Source organism: Cavia porcellus, unplaced genomic scaffold, assembly GCF_034190915.1.
Source record: "Cavia porcellus strain 051 isolate PalLab524CR breed Dunkin Hartley unplaced genomic scaffold, mCavPor4.1 scaffold_11, whole genome shotgun sequence".
Taxonomy (NCBI): Eukaryota; Metazoa; Chordata; class Mammalia; order Rodentia; family Caviidae; genus Cavia; species Cavia porcellus.
Window position 1 is genome coordinate 43,831,538 of NW_026947494.1, and position 15,345 is coordinate 43,846,882.

The 15,345-nt window shown below is 33.3% G+C and overlaps 1 protein-coding gene across 1 annotated transcript in view; it reads left to right on the plus strand.

Annotated features, from left to right (window-relative positions):
* Window positions 1-15,345, plus strand: part of Mtrex (Mtr4 exosome RNA helicase) — an 83,194-nt gene that overhangs the window by 51,684 nt on the left and 16,165 nt on the right. The window contains exons 16-21 of the mRNA XM_003470260.5: window positions 1,167-1,317; window positions 2,511-2,683; window positions 3,290-3,358; window positions 8,206-8,334; window positions 12,696-12,806; window positions 14,957-15,145. Of these exons, the coding sequence (XP_003470308.1) occupies window positions 1,167-1,317; window positions 2,511-2,683; window positions 3,290-3,358; window positions 8,206-8,334; window positions 12,696-12,806; window positions 14,957-15,145 (822 nt within the window). The remainder of the gene's footprint in view (window positions 1-1,166; window positions 1,318-2,510; window positions 2,684-3,289; window positions 3,359-8,205; window positions 8,335-12,695; window positions 12,807-14,956; window positions 15,146-15,345) is intronic.

Consider the following 15,345-nt stretch of genomic DNA (forward strand, 5'->3'; position numbering starts at 1 on the left):
ACAACCGCCTGCTTGCAAGGCAGGTGCTTATGCTGCTGAGCTAAATCCCCAGCCCCCACATTTTGTTTTATCTATTCATCTGTTGATGAGCATATGGGTTACTTCCAAGATTAATTATAAATCTTATAAATTGTGTTGTTGTAAATGTGGGTATATACATATCACAGTACTATGATGCTTTTAGCTGTTTCAAGAAGACCCCTAGAAGGGATTAGCTGAGTCAAATATAACCTCCACATTTGTTTTTTTTTTGAGAAATCTCCATGCTGGTTTCCACAATGGTTGTACCAGTTTAGACTTTCACCAGCAGTAGAAAAGGATTCCTTTTTCCCCCACAGTCTCACTAGCATTTGTCGTGGTTGATTTCTTGGTGATAGCCTTTCTTTCCTGGGTGAGATGGAATCTCAGTGTTGTTTTAATTTCCATTTCTCAACTGACCAGTGATACTGAACATTTTTTTCATATGTTTATTTGCTATTCCTACATCTTCGTCTGAGAAGTATCTTTATTTCAGATAACTATTTTTGGATTGAGTCTTTGAACTGGAGAAGGATCTAATTTTTTAAACTTCTGTATTCTAGATATTAGCTCTTTGAGAAATAACTGGTAAAAAAATTTCTTTTTCCCATTCTATGGGTTGTCTCTTCACTCTGCTGGTAGTTTCTTTTGCTGGGCAGAAATTTTTAATTGTTTTTTTTTTTTTTTTTTTTTTTGTCTTTTTCATTTTTATCGGTACCGGGGATCGAACTCACGACTGCCTGCTTGCAAGGCAGGCGCTTATGCCACTGAGCTAAATCCCCAGCCCCAGAAATTTTTAATTTTGTGTGATCTCAATTGTTGATTCTTGTAATTTTTCCTGTGCAATCCGAGTTTTGTTCACAAAGTATTTGCCTACATCTGTGTCTTCTCACCAACAATTAAAAACTTGTCTAGAAAATAGCGTGTTGATTACCTTTATAGCTTACCTGTACCACTCACTGGAGGGCCATAAAAAGTGATCTTGGCATGTGGTTAGAAGACACAGAATTATGTTATCATTTTGTTCTGGTCAGAGAAAGAGTAGTATTTCTTAACATCAATTAAATGGTTAACATTGTGTCAGGTTAAAATTACTTGTGTAAATATATTTGAAAACCCTACAAAATTCAAAAGTTTTTCTTCCTTAGGGCTCAGCTGATCCTCTCAATAGTGCTTTTCATTTGACCTATAACATGGTCTTGAACTTACTGCGTGTTGAAGAAATTAACCCTGAGTACATGCTTGAAAAATCCTTCTACCAGTTTCAACATTATAGAGCAATTCCAGGAGTAGTAGAGAGTAAGTATAAAATACCATAGCATCCTTCTTTCAACTAAATTAAATGACTGTATTATTGGCTAGTTTGGCCTTGTTTTCTCCTAGTGAGACAAACCTTGATCGTTATACAAAAGACTATAGGACTGTAATATAGTTCCAGTCTTTATAGACTGGAACAATTCAAAATGAAAGGAAAATTCTGGCCAAACTTTTTCTAGTTGGTTCTACCATTGTGTAATTTATTACTTTAGGCATATGTATCACATGATAATGAATATTCTTGAATAATGCAATAAAAAGGCCTAGTAGATTAAAATTTGATTTGTAAGAAGCATATGTACATTTGATCTTGACCTTTTGCCATTTCTTGAATTTGAGTACAGCTTTTCTAGAATTTTTATTTCCTAATATTATCATTTTTCTAAAGTCCACAAAGTAAGCTTTCTGTTGTATGTTCACGTAATGCAACTGATCATCATACAAAGGCAACATAAAAATTAAAAAATTTTAAACTATAGGTTTGACTAATCATATAAAAATAATTTATAGTCATAAAAATGGAAGCACAAAATATAGCAAAAAAGTTAAAATCATTACAGAAAGACCAGCTGTAAAACCACTTAACATTTCGTAGTTCTTTCTTATACATGTACTTTTTATTTTTAAACTAAAAAAAATAAGATGTGCAGCTTTTGCAGTAATTACACTATTTACAATGTATATCATTTATTAAGTACTTACTTTCTGCCTATTCTTGTGCCTGTAATTTCATTTTGGAGTGGTAGAAAAGTTCCTGAACTTACAAAAGTTATGATTGTACACATTGTGAACATACAGTAAATTTTATGTGTTTTATCACAACAAAAGTGGTTTGTTAACAATGGATTGGGGGCATACTGGAATGAATGAGGAAGGGAAATCAATGGCAGAGGCAAAGTTAGGACAGGGAATGAGATCATAGAGTAAGAAGATAATTGCAATAGGCTGAGATGTAAGGTGATCCTTAATGGAGAAGAAAGGGGATAACTAGATCCCATGCTGTAAATCATCTCTGAAGAATCTTTTCTTCAAAACTTCCAGTATAAGCTATGCAAACTGACTTTGTTCCTTACACTTATAGTAGAAAAAAACAATTATAGTAGAAAAAAAATTGATAAATGTAATTTATAAGATTTATATACATGTGTTACATCATACATCTGTTTTATTTTCAGAGGTTAAAAACTCAGAACAACAGTATAATAAAATAGTAATACCCAATGAAGAAAGTGTAGTCATCTATTACAAGATAAGACAACAGCTTGCCAAATTGGGTAAAGAAATTGAAGAATATATTCATAAACCAAAATACTGCTTACCATTTCTACAACCAGGTCGTTTGGTAAAGGTATGTCATTATTTGTAAAATATTTCAGTATTTGTAAATATTTTGGATAAAGATCTAATATTTACTTTGGTACATTTTATAGTTCTTTCTCATACCTGTGCTTTTTATTTTTAAACTAAAAAAATGTGATTTTTGTAATAATTATGATGATTTATAATTATCTTGATAGTACTTCCTGCTACAATAAGTAATTTACCTCTTTCATACGACAATAATTTATTGCCTTTTTGAAGCCCTTTAAAAAACCACCAAGGGTTTTCATTTTTGGAAATACAAGTTGAAATAATTTTGGAATTACTATGTAAAATATTTTAGATTATCAAATGTTATCTAAAGCAGTTTAGATAAAGTCTTAGATAAAATCACTAGATGTAGAAGACATAAACTATTCTCAGAGCAAATTACACTCATTTTGTTTACCAGTTGAATCTTATGTGAAGGACCTGTGAACTTCGGCTTTTTTCCCCCCATACAAATGAGATCTTGATACTTGAATGTAGCATGTATTTTTGAAAAAAACAGAAAATAAAGAAGTTCTATCATATAATGTAGGAGTAGAAAACTACACTTGCCTTTCTGATATGTTATGGGTTTACTTATTTTTAGGTAAAGAATGAAGGAGATGACTTTGGCTGGGGAGTAGTAGTGAATTTCTCAAAAAAGTCAAATGTTAAGGTAAGCAGTTATCTAAAGTCAAATTACCTGTGTATTTTTAATGAAATTATTTTTCAGACTCAAAAAATATATCTAAATACAATTACCTTAAGATAAAAGATGATAAACTGTGCCCTGAGGAATTAATTTTTTGAATAATCTTAAATTTTATCCTCAAAATAAACAAAATAAAGAGTTTACATTTTCAGATGTTAAACTAACTTTGGATTTCTGAGATAAATAATGCTTTGTCCTGGGGGTAATTTGTTTTATATATTGCTGGATTCAGTTTGCTAGTATGTTGTTGAGGATTTTGTACCTATACAGTGTCATAGAAGACACTGGTTGTAGTTTTCTTATAGTATCTTTGCGTTTGGTGTCAGGGGTTTCATAGAATGAGTTTAAGAAGTACTCCTCTCCTGTATTAATATTTGGTATAATCTGGCAGGATAGCTATCTAAGCCTAGGCTATTCTTGGTGGGTAGTTTTTTGATTACTAAGTCAATTTTTTTACTTACTATGGTTTACTTGGATTGGCTTTCTCTTTTTCATTGATTTTATAATTTAACTCAGTGGCACTTTACTACTAAGACACATTTCCCAGCCTTGCTAGTTAAAAATTTTTTCAGACAAGGAAGGTCTAAGTTGCCCCACCTCTCTAGTAGTTGGAATGACAGACATGTGCTGTCATGCTATCTCAAGTTTTCTATTTCTTCCTGCAATACTTTTCAAAATTTGTCTCTTACTAGGAGTTAGTTTGTGTCACCTCACTTATCTTAATTTATTCTTATACATTTACTTATATTGTTACATTTTAATCTTTTCTGTAAACTTATTCATAATGTCTTTTATTTCTGATTCTAAAAATTTCCACTCTTTCTCTCTCATTTGTTTTGGTTTATTTGTTTGGACTTGAATCATCTGGAGTAATTGTCTTAACCCAGAACAGCTTTGCTCCCACTCACCTATTTTTGCTGGCAAATATACTACATTTTGATACATTAGTGATCAATAATATAATATATAGTTTTATAAATTGTTTCTTCTTTGCTTTTTTTTTTTTTTTTTTTCTTTTTGGTACCAGGGATTGAATTCATGATCACATACATGCAAGGCAAGTGCTTATGCTGCTGAGCTAGATCCCTGGCCCCTATAAATTGTTTCTTTAACTAAGAAGGAAGAACCTTTATCATTGTTTTTTGTGTGGATGTATAAATGTCTGAAGAACTTCCTTTAGTATTTCTTGGGAGGCAGGTGTATTAGCAACAAATTCTCTCAATTTTTCCTTATCTAGGAATTTATTCTTACTTCAATTTGAAAGATAACTGCTAGATATGGAATTCTCAATAAAGAGTTTTGTCTTCTGATTTTTTTCTTTGTGCCATCCCAGTGCTTTCTGGACTTAATTATTTTTGCTGAGTTTCTGCTGTTAATCTTGTGTTCTTGAGAAAGATGAGTCCTTTTCTCTTGCTGCTTTCCAGATTTTCTCCTTGTGGCTTGGCTTTCTGCATTTTTCACTATGATAAAATTATCTACAAAAGTATCTATGCCCTTCTTTGTGCTTATCCTATTTTGAGTTGGATGACTTCCTAGGTATACAGACTTTTTTTCTGAGTAAGTTGGAAGCATTTTCAACTGTTTTTTCTTTGAATGTTTTTCTACTCCTTTCTTTCCAGTCCTTTTGGAACTCCTTATGTATATGTTGTTGAGCTCTTGGTGTCCTGCACTTCTTGAGGCTCCTTATTTTCCTCATTATTCTCTATTGTTTTACTGCTTTTTGGGTCGAATAATCTCCAGTTGCCTTCAAGTTTGCTAATGGTTTCTTCTGCCAGTTCAGCTTTATTGTTGGTCTCCTTTCGTGGTTTGTTTGTTTTTTGTTTTTTGGGTTTTTTTTGTCATTTCAGTTATCATAATTTTTAAAATTCTAAATTTCCATAGATTTTAATAACCTTTCTCTTTGTTAATGTTTGCTTTATGATACTATATTGTTACTGTTCCTTTTTGTTTCCTATTCAGTTCTTTGAAAATACTTACATTGTCTTCTTCTGGTCACTTGTGAAGGCAGCTTCTGCTATGTAGGTCATATACCATTCTTTTTGTTTCCTTGCATGTCTCACTTTTTTATTAGAAATAAGGATCTCAGGCTTGGAAATGCCACAGTCACTCTGGGATGGCAGGAGTCTCTGAGTTGGGCATACCCAGCTGTTAAGTTCCACTAGCAGGAAGGCTTCTCCACCTACCTTTACAAAACAGGTTCTGTCCTACTAACTAGCTGGCCTACAGTGTAGAATGTCTCCAGTGGATCTGTGGTCTACAAATTAGTTTTCCTCATGTCCTCCACCATTTCTGTTTCTTGATGCTTGAAATTAATAGGCAAAGCCACAGATGAAGTCATTAGCTTTGGAAACACACTATAGTTGTGTGATAAAACCTGATTTTATGCCCAGGTAAAGTCTCTAAGCCATAAAACATTGGTAATAAGCTCAGCAGCTTACTTTTCTCTGAGTGCAATTCTGTTTAAGGAGTGAAGAGGTGGGTGGGTGGGAAGGAGGAAGCAGCAGTAGTCTTGACTCTTCTCATCTTGCCTCTCCCAACATGAAACCAATACCTTAATAAGCCAAAAGAAGGGTTATTCGGGCACTTTTTCTCAGCCCCACACCCAAAATAGAACTTCTGGCCAACCAGGGGCCCCTGTATAAACAAAAGCACTTATCATTCAGCCTTATGTGCCCAGCAACAGGTAAGTGGGAAGCAGAATCAGGACTGCCAGTATCCTGCCATTCCTAGAAGTTAGTCTCCCAGCTGCTTTAATTGCTCCATCTAGTGTCTATCTGAATTAATATACAGGATATATGAGGAGGAGGATGTTATTTAAAATAGCGCGAACACTTGCTGTTCATGTGAATTTTAGTAGATTCTTGACCAGGTGTGTTTCTTCATTTGATAGAAGTATATGCTATAATCCCTTGGGACCATTCCCAGAAACTTTTTTGTTTTTGGTATTTTGTGTGGGGTTTTTTGTTTTTTGAAACAGGGTCTCACTATATACTGCAGGCCGGCTTTGGGGCCTTGAACTCATTTAAGTAGCACAGCCCAACCTCAAACTCATGTTGATCCTCCTGCCTCAGCCTCCCAAGTGCTGGAATTACATATGAACAAAAATTAATACTTTGTAACTTTTTGTTTATGATAAATTCTTTTGAATCTTTGCAGGGTGAGAAAACTGGTATAACCTTGGAAAATTAATAACTACCTTTGACTTAATAAAACAATTAAGAATGCTTTTAACTATGTTTCTATAGAAACACCTGAAGATATTTCTGCAATGTTTTAAGTGATGTAGATCGCTCTATAATATAGATATCACATCTGATATGTTTTGTAGTCACGTCTGTGGTTTTATAGGTGAAAAATACTAAATTTACTAAAAATCTACAGATTTAGAACTAAATCCAACAGTAACTAACAGAGTAAGCTTGCTCTTAAATCTTAATAGGTTACTTCCGGATAACATGTCCTTTAACTCTTTGAAGGAAATTCATTTTTCCAATTAGAGAGAATGTACCTTATTCAGGATTTTTTCCCTGTCTGAAAAGATATGACAGTTTAAAATTTATTTTATAATGACTAGACTGTATGTGTTCATTGTCTTTGCAGATAGTAATCATCCAAGTAAAAAATACTATCATGTCCAAACCAAACTGAAGCTTTTTTAAATAGTTTGATTTCAAAAAAATTTATGTTGAATAAAAGCTAATTTTGCTTTTAAATTAGAAAGTGGAACTTATGGTTTTAGAAAATTTAAACTTACCAATTTAAAATAATGTGCTTATGGTTGATATAGTAGCACCTTTGTTTACAAATGCTTTTGTTTGCAAATTCTGTATCAGGTGACAAACATGACTGCAGCCTTCTTTCCTACACCAGCACAAACAGGACCTTCTTTTCCAAAATGATAAAACAAATTAAGTTTGTGAACCAAGGTGCCACTGTATTTGGAAATTTGTTTTACTTTTGTTAAAAATGTGTAGTTTTTTTTTTTCTCTCACAGAAGTAGATTATAAATATGGCCTGTTGATTATTGATATTTAATGGCATAGGTGACAGCCTCTTAGCCAGATCTTTGTTCTCCCTAACTTTTCTCTATCCATTTCATATAAAATCAGACATTCAAATGTTTTATTAAAAAGTAGGGTGGAGGGGGCTGGGGATTTAGCTCAGCGGCATAAGCACCTGCCTTGCAAGCAGGCGGTCGTGAGTTCGATCCCCAGTACCGATAAAAAAAAAAATTCCTTTTATTAAAAATTCAGTGTTAAAAAAAAAGTAGGGTAAAATTCTGTACTAAAACAAAAAAGCCTTTTCCTGTAGAAAGTATGCTGTTCTCTAATATAAATTGCTGTAGTACATAAGATGTGATTACTCCTGAGAATTTGAGAACCATGTTATTAAAGAAATAAGAAACTTAATAAAATGATATGAAATCACAAAATACCAGTTACTAAGCCATAAAATAATCTGTTTTGCATGTTGTTTCATTAGGGTGGTTTAGAGATATATTCATTTTCTGGCATTGATCATTCTTCTAGTTTCTTTTTTCTAACTGGATGATAGGATAAACTAAACATTAGAAATTTAAAAGTGGCATTTTATGTCTCAGTGATCATACTATTTCATTAATGTTGTTACTGCTATGTTTTCTTGTATTGAAGTACAGAGAACTCAACCTTCATTTATTATAAAAGCATTTAGTCTACAGTATGTGCTAGACTAAATGCTAAGAAAATAGGTCCTTATACGCATGGAACTTAAAATTTGTGGGCCACTGTTAAAAAAAAAATTAATGAACTTCCTTTATCCTGTTATTCCAGCCTAATTCTGGTGAACTGGATCCTTTGTATGTTGTAGAAGTACTTCTACGCTGTAGCAAAGAGAGCTTGAAAAATTCAGCTACGGAGGCTGCAAAACCAGCTAAACCTGATGAAAAAGGAGAGATGCAGGTTTGTACTTCTCATTTTTTAGATTTCAAGTATTTTGTGATTTACTATCACTACAGATTTTTTGGATGATTGTAATGAGCGTATTGTCATAATTTTTAAATGAGAAACTTTAAGGCATTTTGACTTAACAACACCATTTGAAGTATTAGAAAGATTGAGATTTTAGTTTTATCTTTTATCAAATTATGACCAAGTAAATAATGACAGAGTAAAAGATAAATTAATAATTTAAATTTCACATGAAGGTGGATTTTACCATTTACCATGGAGATTTTTTATTATTATTTGTGTCTACATGATTTTATAGTTTAAATCTATCCATGTTGGTTATCTCCCACGGAAGTATGTAATGAAAATGATTGAAGCATGGTTTTGGTAATGGAATATTCTTACATTTCTTAGTTGTTTAATATATATATGTGCTGCTTTTTTTTTTTTTTTTTTTTTTTTTTTTTGACACAGTGTCTCGCTGTGTACTTCAGGATGGCCTGGACTAACTATGTAGCCCTGGCTTGCCTCAAACTGACAGCAATCGTCCTGTATCAGCCTCCCAAATGCTGACTTGTGCCACTGCCCCAGGCTATGTATGCTTTTAATTAAATATAAAACATTTCACTTGCACATGAAATACCCATGTTTTTTGAATGTTTTCTATTTTTATATTGGTATAAATAAAGTGGTTTTTGGTAAAATTTTCTTGCACAAATTCTAAGTATTCGATTTGATGTGTTTAAAAGTTATTTGTAACTCTCATACTATCTAGCCTTTCATCTTTGTTTTTCAATCTTTAGAATTCCATCATTGAGAGAAACTTGTATGATTTTTTTCCTCTTAACATTTATTTTACCCGTTAACCATCTAACGGTAAAAGAGATAAAGTCTTCCACTCAATTTGGCACATACTCATTGTACCCAAAGGAACCTTAGAAATTACTGAAACTTGAAGTGTAAAATTGTGGCACTCGTGCCGGTAGTCTCTTCCCATGGCAGACACTGATAATAAGTTACAGCATTCTCACACTGAAAGTTTAGACTCTGCCAAGAATGTGATCCAGGCAACCACGACTAAGTCATTGGCGTTAACATTTGAGGTGAAATATATTTGCTGTATTCCTTTATTCTAGACCTAAGTTTTTTTGTTTTGTTTTGTTTTCTTTTCTTTTTTTCGTTTTTATCGGTACCAGGGATTAAACTCACAACTGCCTGCTTGCAAGGCAGGCGCTTATGCCGCTGAGCTAAATCCCCAGGCCCTAGACCCAAGTTTTATTAACTTTTTATTATTAAGCCTACCAGCTGTGCTTCTTTTACTTAATGATATCAGAAGCTTCACAATTCTTAGTAATCACAGTTCAATTCGTTTCAATAAACAACCTTTCCAAAGATGTATTCACTGAACTGTGGGTAAACTAAAGGTCTTTTCTCTGCTCCAATAGTGTTTTTACAAACTCTGTTTATTTTAGTGTGTGCAGTTAAGGAAATTAAGGGTGGCAGGAAAATGTGTTAGCATGGTTAAATAAATTTTATATATAATTCACGACTTCAAGAGGGGGATTATAGCTCAATGGGAAGCTTTTTTTTCTTCTTTAGAGACCTAGGTGAACATGACAGATGTATTTTCCAACTCCCTTAGACAGGGGATTAGTAAAGGAGGCTTTAGAAATGAAGTACTGTCCCATTCTCAGACAAGAATTACAATCTCTGCAAAGGAAGCAATTTATATGAAACTACTTAAGAACTCTCATAGTAGTTCTGTTCTCTGTGTCTGGCAGAAACAAGAAGAAAAACAGAAGAGGACCACATTTTTCAGAACAAAATACGTATATTATTTTGTTTGCTTTTATAGATGATTATCTTGAATCGTAATCCTAGACATAAGGAAATAGTTTCATAACCATTCATAAATAAGCATCAATTCTTAACCGCAGTGATTGAATAGCATTATTCAGGATAGGTTAGACTTCGTTGTGTAAGAAATGAAATTGGGACTTCCATAGTAAGTTTTTACCATTTCTTCGAGTGTATGTGATGCCATTTTTGTTGTTGTTGTTTTCTACCACAAATTAAACTCAGGACCTTGTACAATGACCTGTGCCACTGAGCTATGATGCCAAATTTATCTTTATGTCATCTCATCCTTTGTCCAAGACTACTTAATAAAGTGACTTTTCCTCTTATATATATCATAAACACAACTTAACCTTTTTTTCCAGACAATGTTCAGAGAATGAGAAGAGAGAAACAGAGCACGTGCAGGTGCAAGCCATGTCTGGATTGTATTGATTAGCAGAAATTTACAGTTCTAATAGTGTGTTCTAGATGTTGCAGTTTTATCACTGTTACTTTGCCAGCTTCAAATACATCTGACTACTGCTCTTTATTACAGCCACATGTAATGCTACAGCTAAATGAGGCACAGACAGGAAAGTTCCTAGTTGCAAGGTCTAGATAAGTGGTTTCTGTTGTGTTTACCTACACAAGAAACTCACTAGAATCATTCAGCAATAATAAATATACAGACAGAGAACATGGGCTATGACAAATCATAGCTGTATATTTAGGCTATGTATCAACTGCTTGAATATTAAGGTTTTACACTGAGCTATATCCCCATCCTCTTTTATTTATTTTGAGACAGGGTCTCATTAAATTGCCCTGGTTGGGCATGTATGTGCTTTCCTCTCCTGCCTTAGCCTACTAAAGTGCTGGTATTATAGGTATATGACATTATGCCCAGCTTAAAACATACATGATCTTAAGAGGTGAATGTATCTGATAAAATGAAATGACGTATTACTGCAACTTAATTTCAGATCATTAAAAAAAGGAAGAGGAGGAAAAAGGAAGGCAAGAAGAGAATAAATCCCCAAAAAACACATGCATGCTTGCCCAAAAAGATAATTAGGGAGGGAAAAGCACAGAAACTACTAGTTTGGCAAGCTATTAAAAGTTTGAAAAATATAGTTGGGAAAATGCAATGAATAGTTCATAGTTCATTTAGTTGCTTTCAGATAGAAAGCTGATAATGTTGCTATGCTAGAAAAAAACCCTAATTTTTTAAAGACTGAGAAATAGGGAAAATGTAAATTAGTCATCAAATTGCAAAAGTTGGGACTATAATTGGATTTCTAGCATTAAAATTGAAAGCAAGATCTGGAAACATTACTTCTGCATTGCTACTTATTAAAGTAGTTGTTCTTTTTAAACAGCGAACTCTATCCAGTTTTTTAGTCTGTTTTCACTTACCAGTGTGCAACAAATAGCATCTACCTTTTTCAATGACCTAAGTATATAATCTCTGCTATTGTAGTACTGCTATATGCAGATTTGTTAACATCTGCTAGACATTTGTTAACACTAATTTTTTTAAGTGAACATGTTAAGTATTTTATATACATTGCCTTACTTCATACTCACAGTAGTTCAATGAGGTAGTTACAATTTTATCTGTTTTTATGAATGATACAGTTGAAACTTAATAAAAGTTAGGTACCTTGTTCAAGGCCACACAACTAGCTGATGATTGAATTTAAACCTGCATAACTTTGTTCAACTGTTACATCATTTCTGTTCAATAAAACACTAGTAAGCAGTGAAAATTGTTTTCTCAATGATGATGAGTGTGTAGACCACTGTGCTGATAGATTTGTACCTGTGAAGTTGTTAACCTTGCCTCAAAGTTTATCCAAGCCCACTAGACTTGGATCACTTTAAAGAAGCAAAATAACACACAATATTTGATGGTATGGGCAGGATATTTTTGGCTTAAGAAGATATAGAAGAAAGTTATAGTGTTCTTAAAGAGTATATTTAATACTATATGCTGTTTTCTCTGTTTAAAAACAATTTTTTTTCAGTCTGTCCTGGTCCATCCAAAATTTGTATGGCCCTTAATTGGCCATTTGTCCTTATTAAACAGGTCTTTCTTCCGTAGCGCTATGAGAACATTCATGTGTTGAAAAAGGTAGGCTGAAAATAATGTAGTTCATTAATAGAGTACTTGCATACCACGTGAGAGGCCCTAGGTTCAATTCCTAGTATGTTAAGAATTTAGCAGGGGGGATAGTCTTTCCAAAAAGTTCCAAGTAGTGAAAACATAAATATTAACAAATTAAGGATTATGTATTGAGAAGACCCTTTATTTTCATATACATTTATTTGCCTGTTAAAATTTGAAATTGTTTTTCTTTTTTTAAATGCAACCTTTTCTACTAGATATGAGTTCCTGGAGTGGGTGGCTGTGCTGCAATTACTACTTAAACCTGTGACATTTAAGCTTTCTTTGATGGATCCAAGGTTAGCAAATGGTGGGATTTGAAAATGTATAATTTTAATTGTACTGTTATGTATTTTTTTGTTCATAGGTTGTCCCAGTTTTGGTGCATCTCTTGTCTGCTATCAGCAGTGTTAGACTTTATATTCCTAAAGACCTTCGGCCAGTGGACAATAGACAGAGTGTTTTAAAATCAATACAGGTATGTATGTTTTATAAGTTAAATGTACATTTCATGTAGAGTTTCTGAAAAGGCAATTGAAATGCCTCAAAACGTATTATTTTCAGGAAGAATACACTATCAATATGTGGCGTTTATTTCCATAGAAATAGTTATAACTGATCTACATGTAGGTTTTCCTCTGTGAATCCAACAAGGTGCATTACTAAAGGAGGGCTCACCAAAAACCAAAAAAAAGACTTCACCATTAATCTTAAGTGTTACCTACTAGCTATGATTCATTGGTGAAAATTGTTTTATTTCACATATCTGTGAAATAATATGTGAAATAATGTGCATGGTCTTTTCACCATTTTTGAATATGATTAATGGATAAAATAGTTTTATTTTCAATAGGAATAATCATGGCTTGCTAAGAAAATTAATTTTCCACTAGAAAAAAGTAACAAAATTGTTTGCTCAATAGACATTTAAATAGTATTAAAGGAACATTTGTTAGCTTTATCAACATTCTTTTCTCTTAAACATCACTGTTATACCCTGATCTTTCAATAAAGATATTTCAACCTTAACTTTGGAAGTAATTTCACTTAGTCTCAGTTTTGTCTCATCAAAGTTAGACTGTTGTTTTTCTTTATCCTTCATAGACATATATGTCAAATACCATGCACTAGGAAACCAGAGAAAGGCTCCTTCCTTCACTTAATGACTAAATTTTTTTATTTTATTTTATTATTTATTTATTTATTTATTTATTTATTTATTTATTTTTGCAGTGCTGGGGATTGAACTCACAACCTTGTGCTTGCCAGGCAAGCGTTTATGCCGCTGCACTAAATCCCCGGCCCTTGACTAAATATTTCTTAATTGGCTACTGAAATACACGCTTAAACTTTAAAACTAAAGTTTTAGTGTTTTCTTTGTGCTTAAACTTCATGCCTGTGATTCTGCTTACTTGATTTGTAGATTGTGTGATTTTGTAGTGGCGCCTCCTTTGAATTGGTCAGGCATCTGGAAGCAAATATTACGCTCACTTAACAGTCATTTTCTTTTTTTCTTTTTGGTACTGGGGATTGAACTCATGACCTTGCGCTTGCCAGGCAGGCGCGTATGCCTCTGAGCTAAATCCCCAGCAACAGTCATTTTCTTGAAGCAGCTTGCATTATTGGCTTATTTACTACAGCAGTGTTTGTCTATTGAAGCACTAACATTTTGTTGTTGTTGTTGTTGTTTTTACCAGTACCGGGGATCGAACTCACGACTGCCTGCTTGCAAGGCAGGTGCTTATGCCACTGAGCTAAATCCCCTGCCCCAAAGCACTAACATTTGTAGTTTTTACTATTATATTGTGCTCTTGTTTCTTTTTGTTTTTGAAACAGTGTCTTACTATGTTACCCAGGCCAGCCTCAAAAATAAATAAATAAAAAGACTCCTGTACTGAAGTAATCTTAATGCTTCAGCCTTCTGAGAAGTTGGGACTGTAAGGCCATTACACACACACAAACAAATACACTCCTCAATCTTGGAGTCAAGCCCAGAGCCTGGCACGTGCTAGGCAGATGCTAATTGGCCAGATTGTTTCTGATCTTTGAGGCCTATTCAAGATCCTAAAATTCTCTCGGTAGGTTACCAACCTATCGTGAGTTATACCTTCTCTGAACTCAAGCTTTTTGTATTTAATAGTTAAATTATGTAATACAGAAGCTAGTAAAAGGGATCAGGACCCTTTAAATGTTTGTATTTTACAACTCAATAGGACCTTGACTGAGAATGAACTGAAGAAATAATCCAAAAGTCAAAAATAGTTTCCACATATGAAACAGTAATTTTAAGATTCTATATGATGGGAAGAAGCTACAGCCACCTAAATTTACTGATAGATTTATCAGTAAGTTATGCCAAAACCAGAATTCTTGAACTATGCAATACTGGTTTTATTAGTGAGTTGTAGATCCCTATATTAGAAAATGATAGCATAGCTATACATTTTTGAAAAAAGGAATTTTCAAAAATAATGCAGTGGGAAAATACCTTGCTGTTTAACTAGAAAAATTCTAGTGCACATTCTTTTTATGTCCATGTACATAGAAAAATACATTAAAAATACTGATTAAGGTTAGTCTTAATTTTGTCTGGATGAGAAAATTTGAATTTTACATATTTTATTTCAGGAAGTTCAGAAACGTTTTCCTGATGGTGTTCCATTATTGGATCCGATTGATGATATGGGCATTCAGGATCAAGGACTGAAAAAAGTAATTCAGAAAGTAGAGGCTTTTGAGCATCGAATGTATTCTCACCCCCTTCACAATGACCCTAATTTGGAAACTGTGTATACACTTTGTGAAAAAAAAGCACAGGTATGGCAGAAACTTTGTTTTTGTAATACAATTTTATATATATTTTAATAAATACCAAGCTAAATTGTCTAAATTGTTAACCTGCTCGCTTTTCTCCTAGCTTTTCCTCCTTAGTGTTTCATGCTTAAGTCATGATGTGTTTCTCTACTCTGGGCTTCTTACAGTTTTCAGTGTTTTCTCCCCCTTCTTTTTCAAATGGA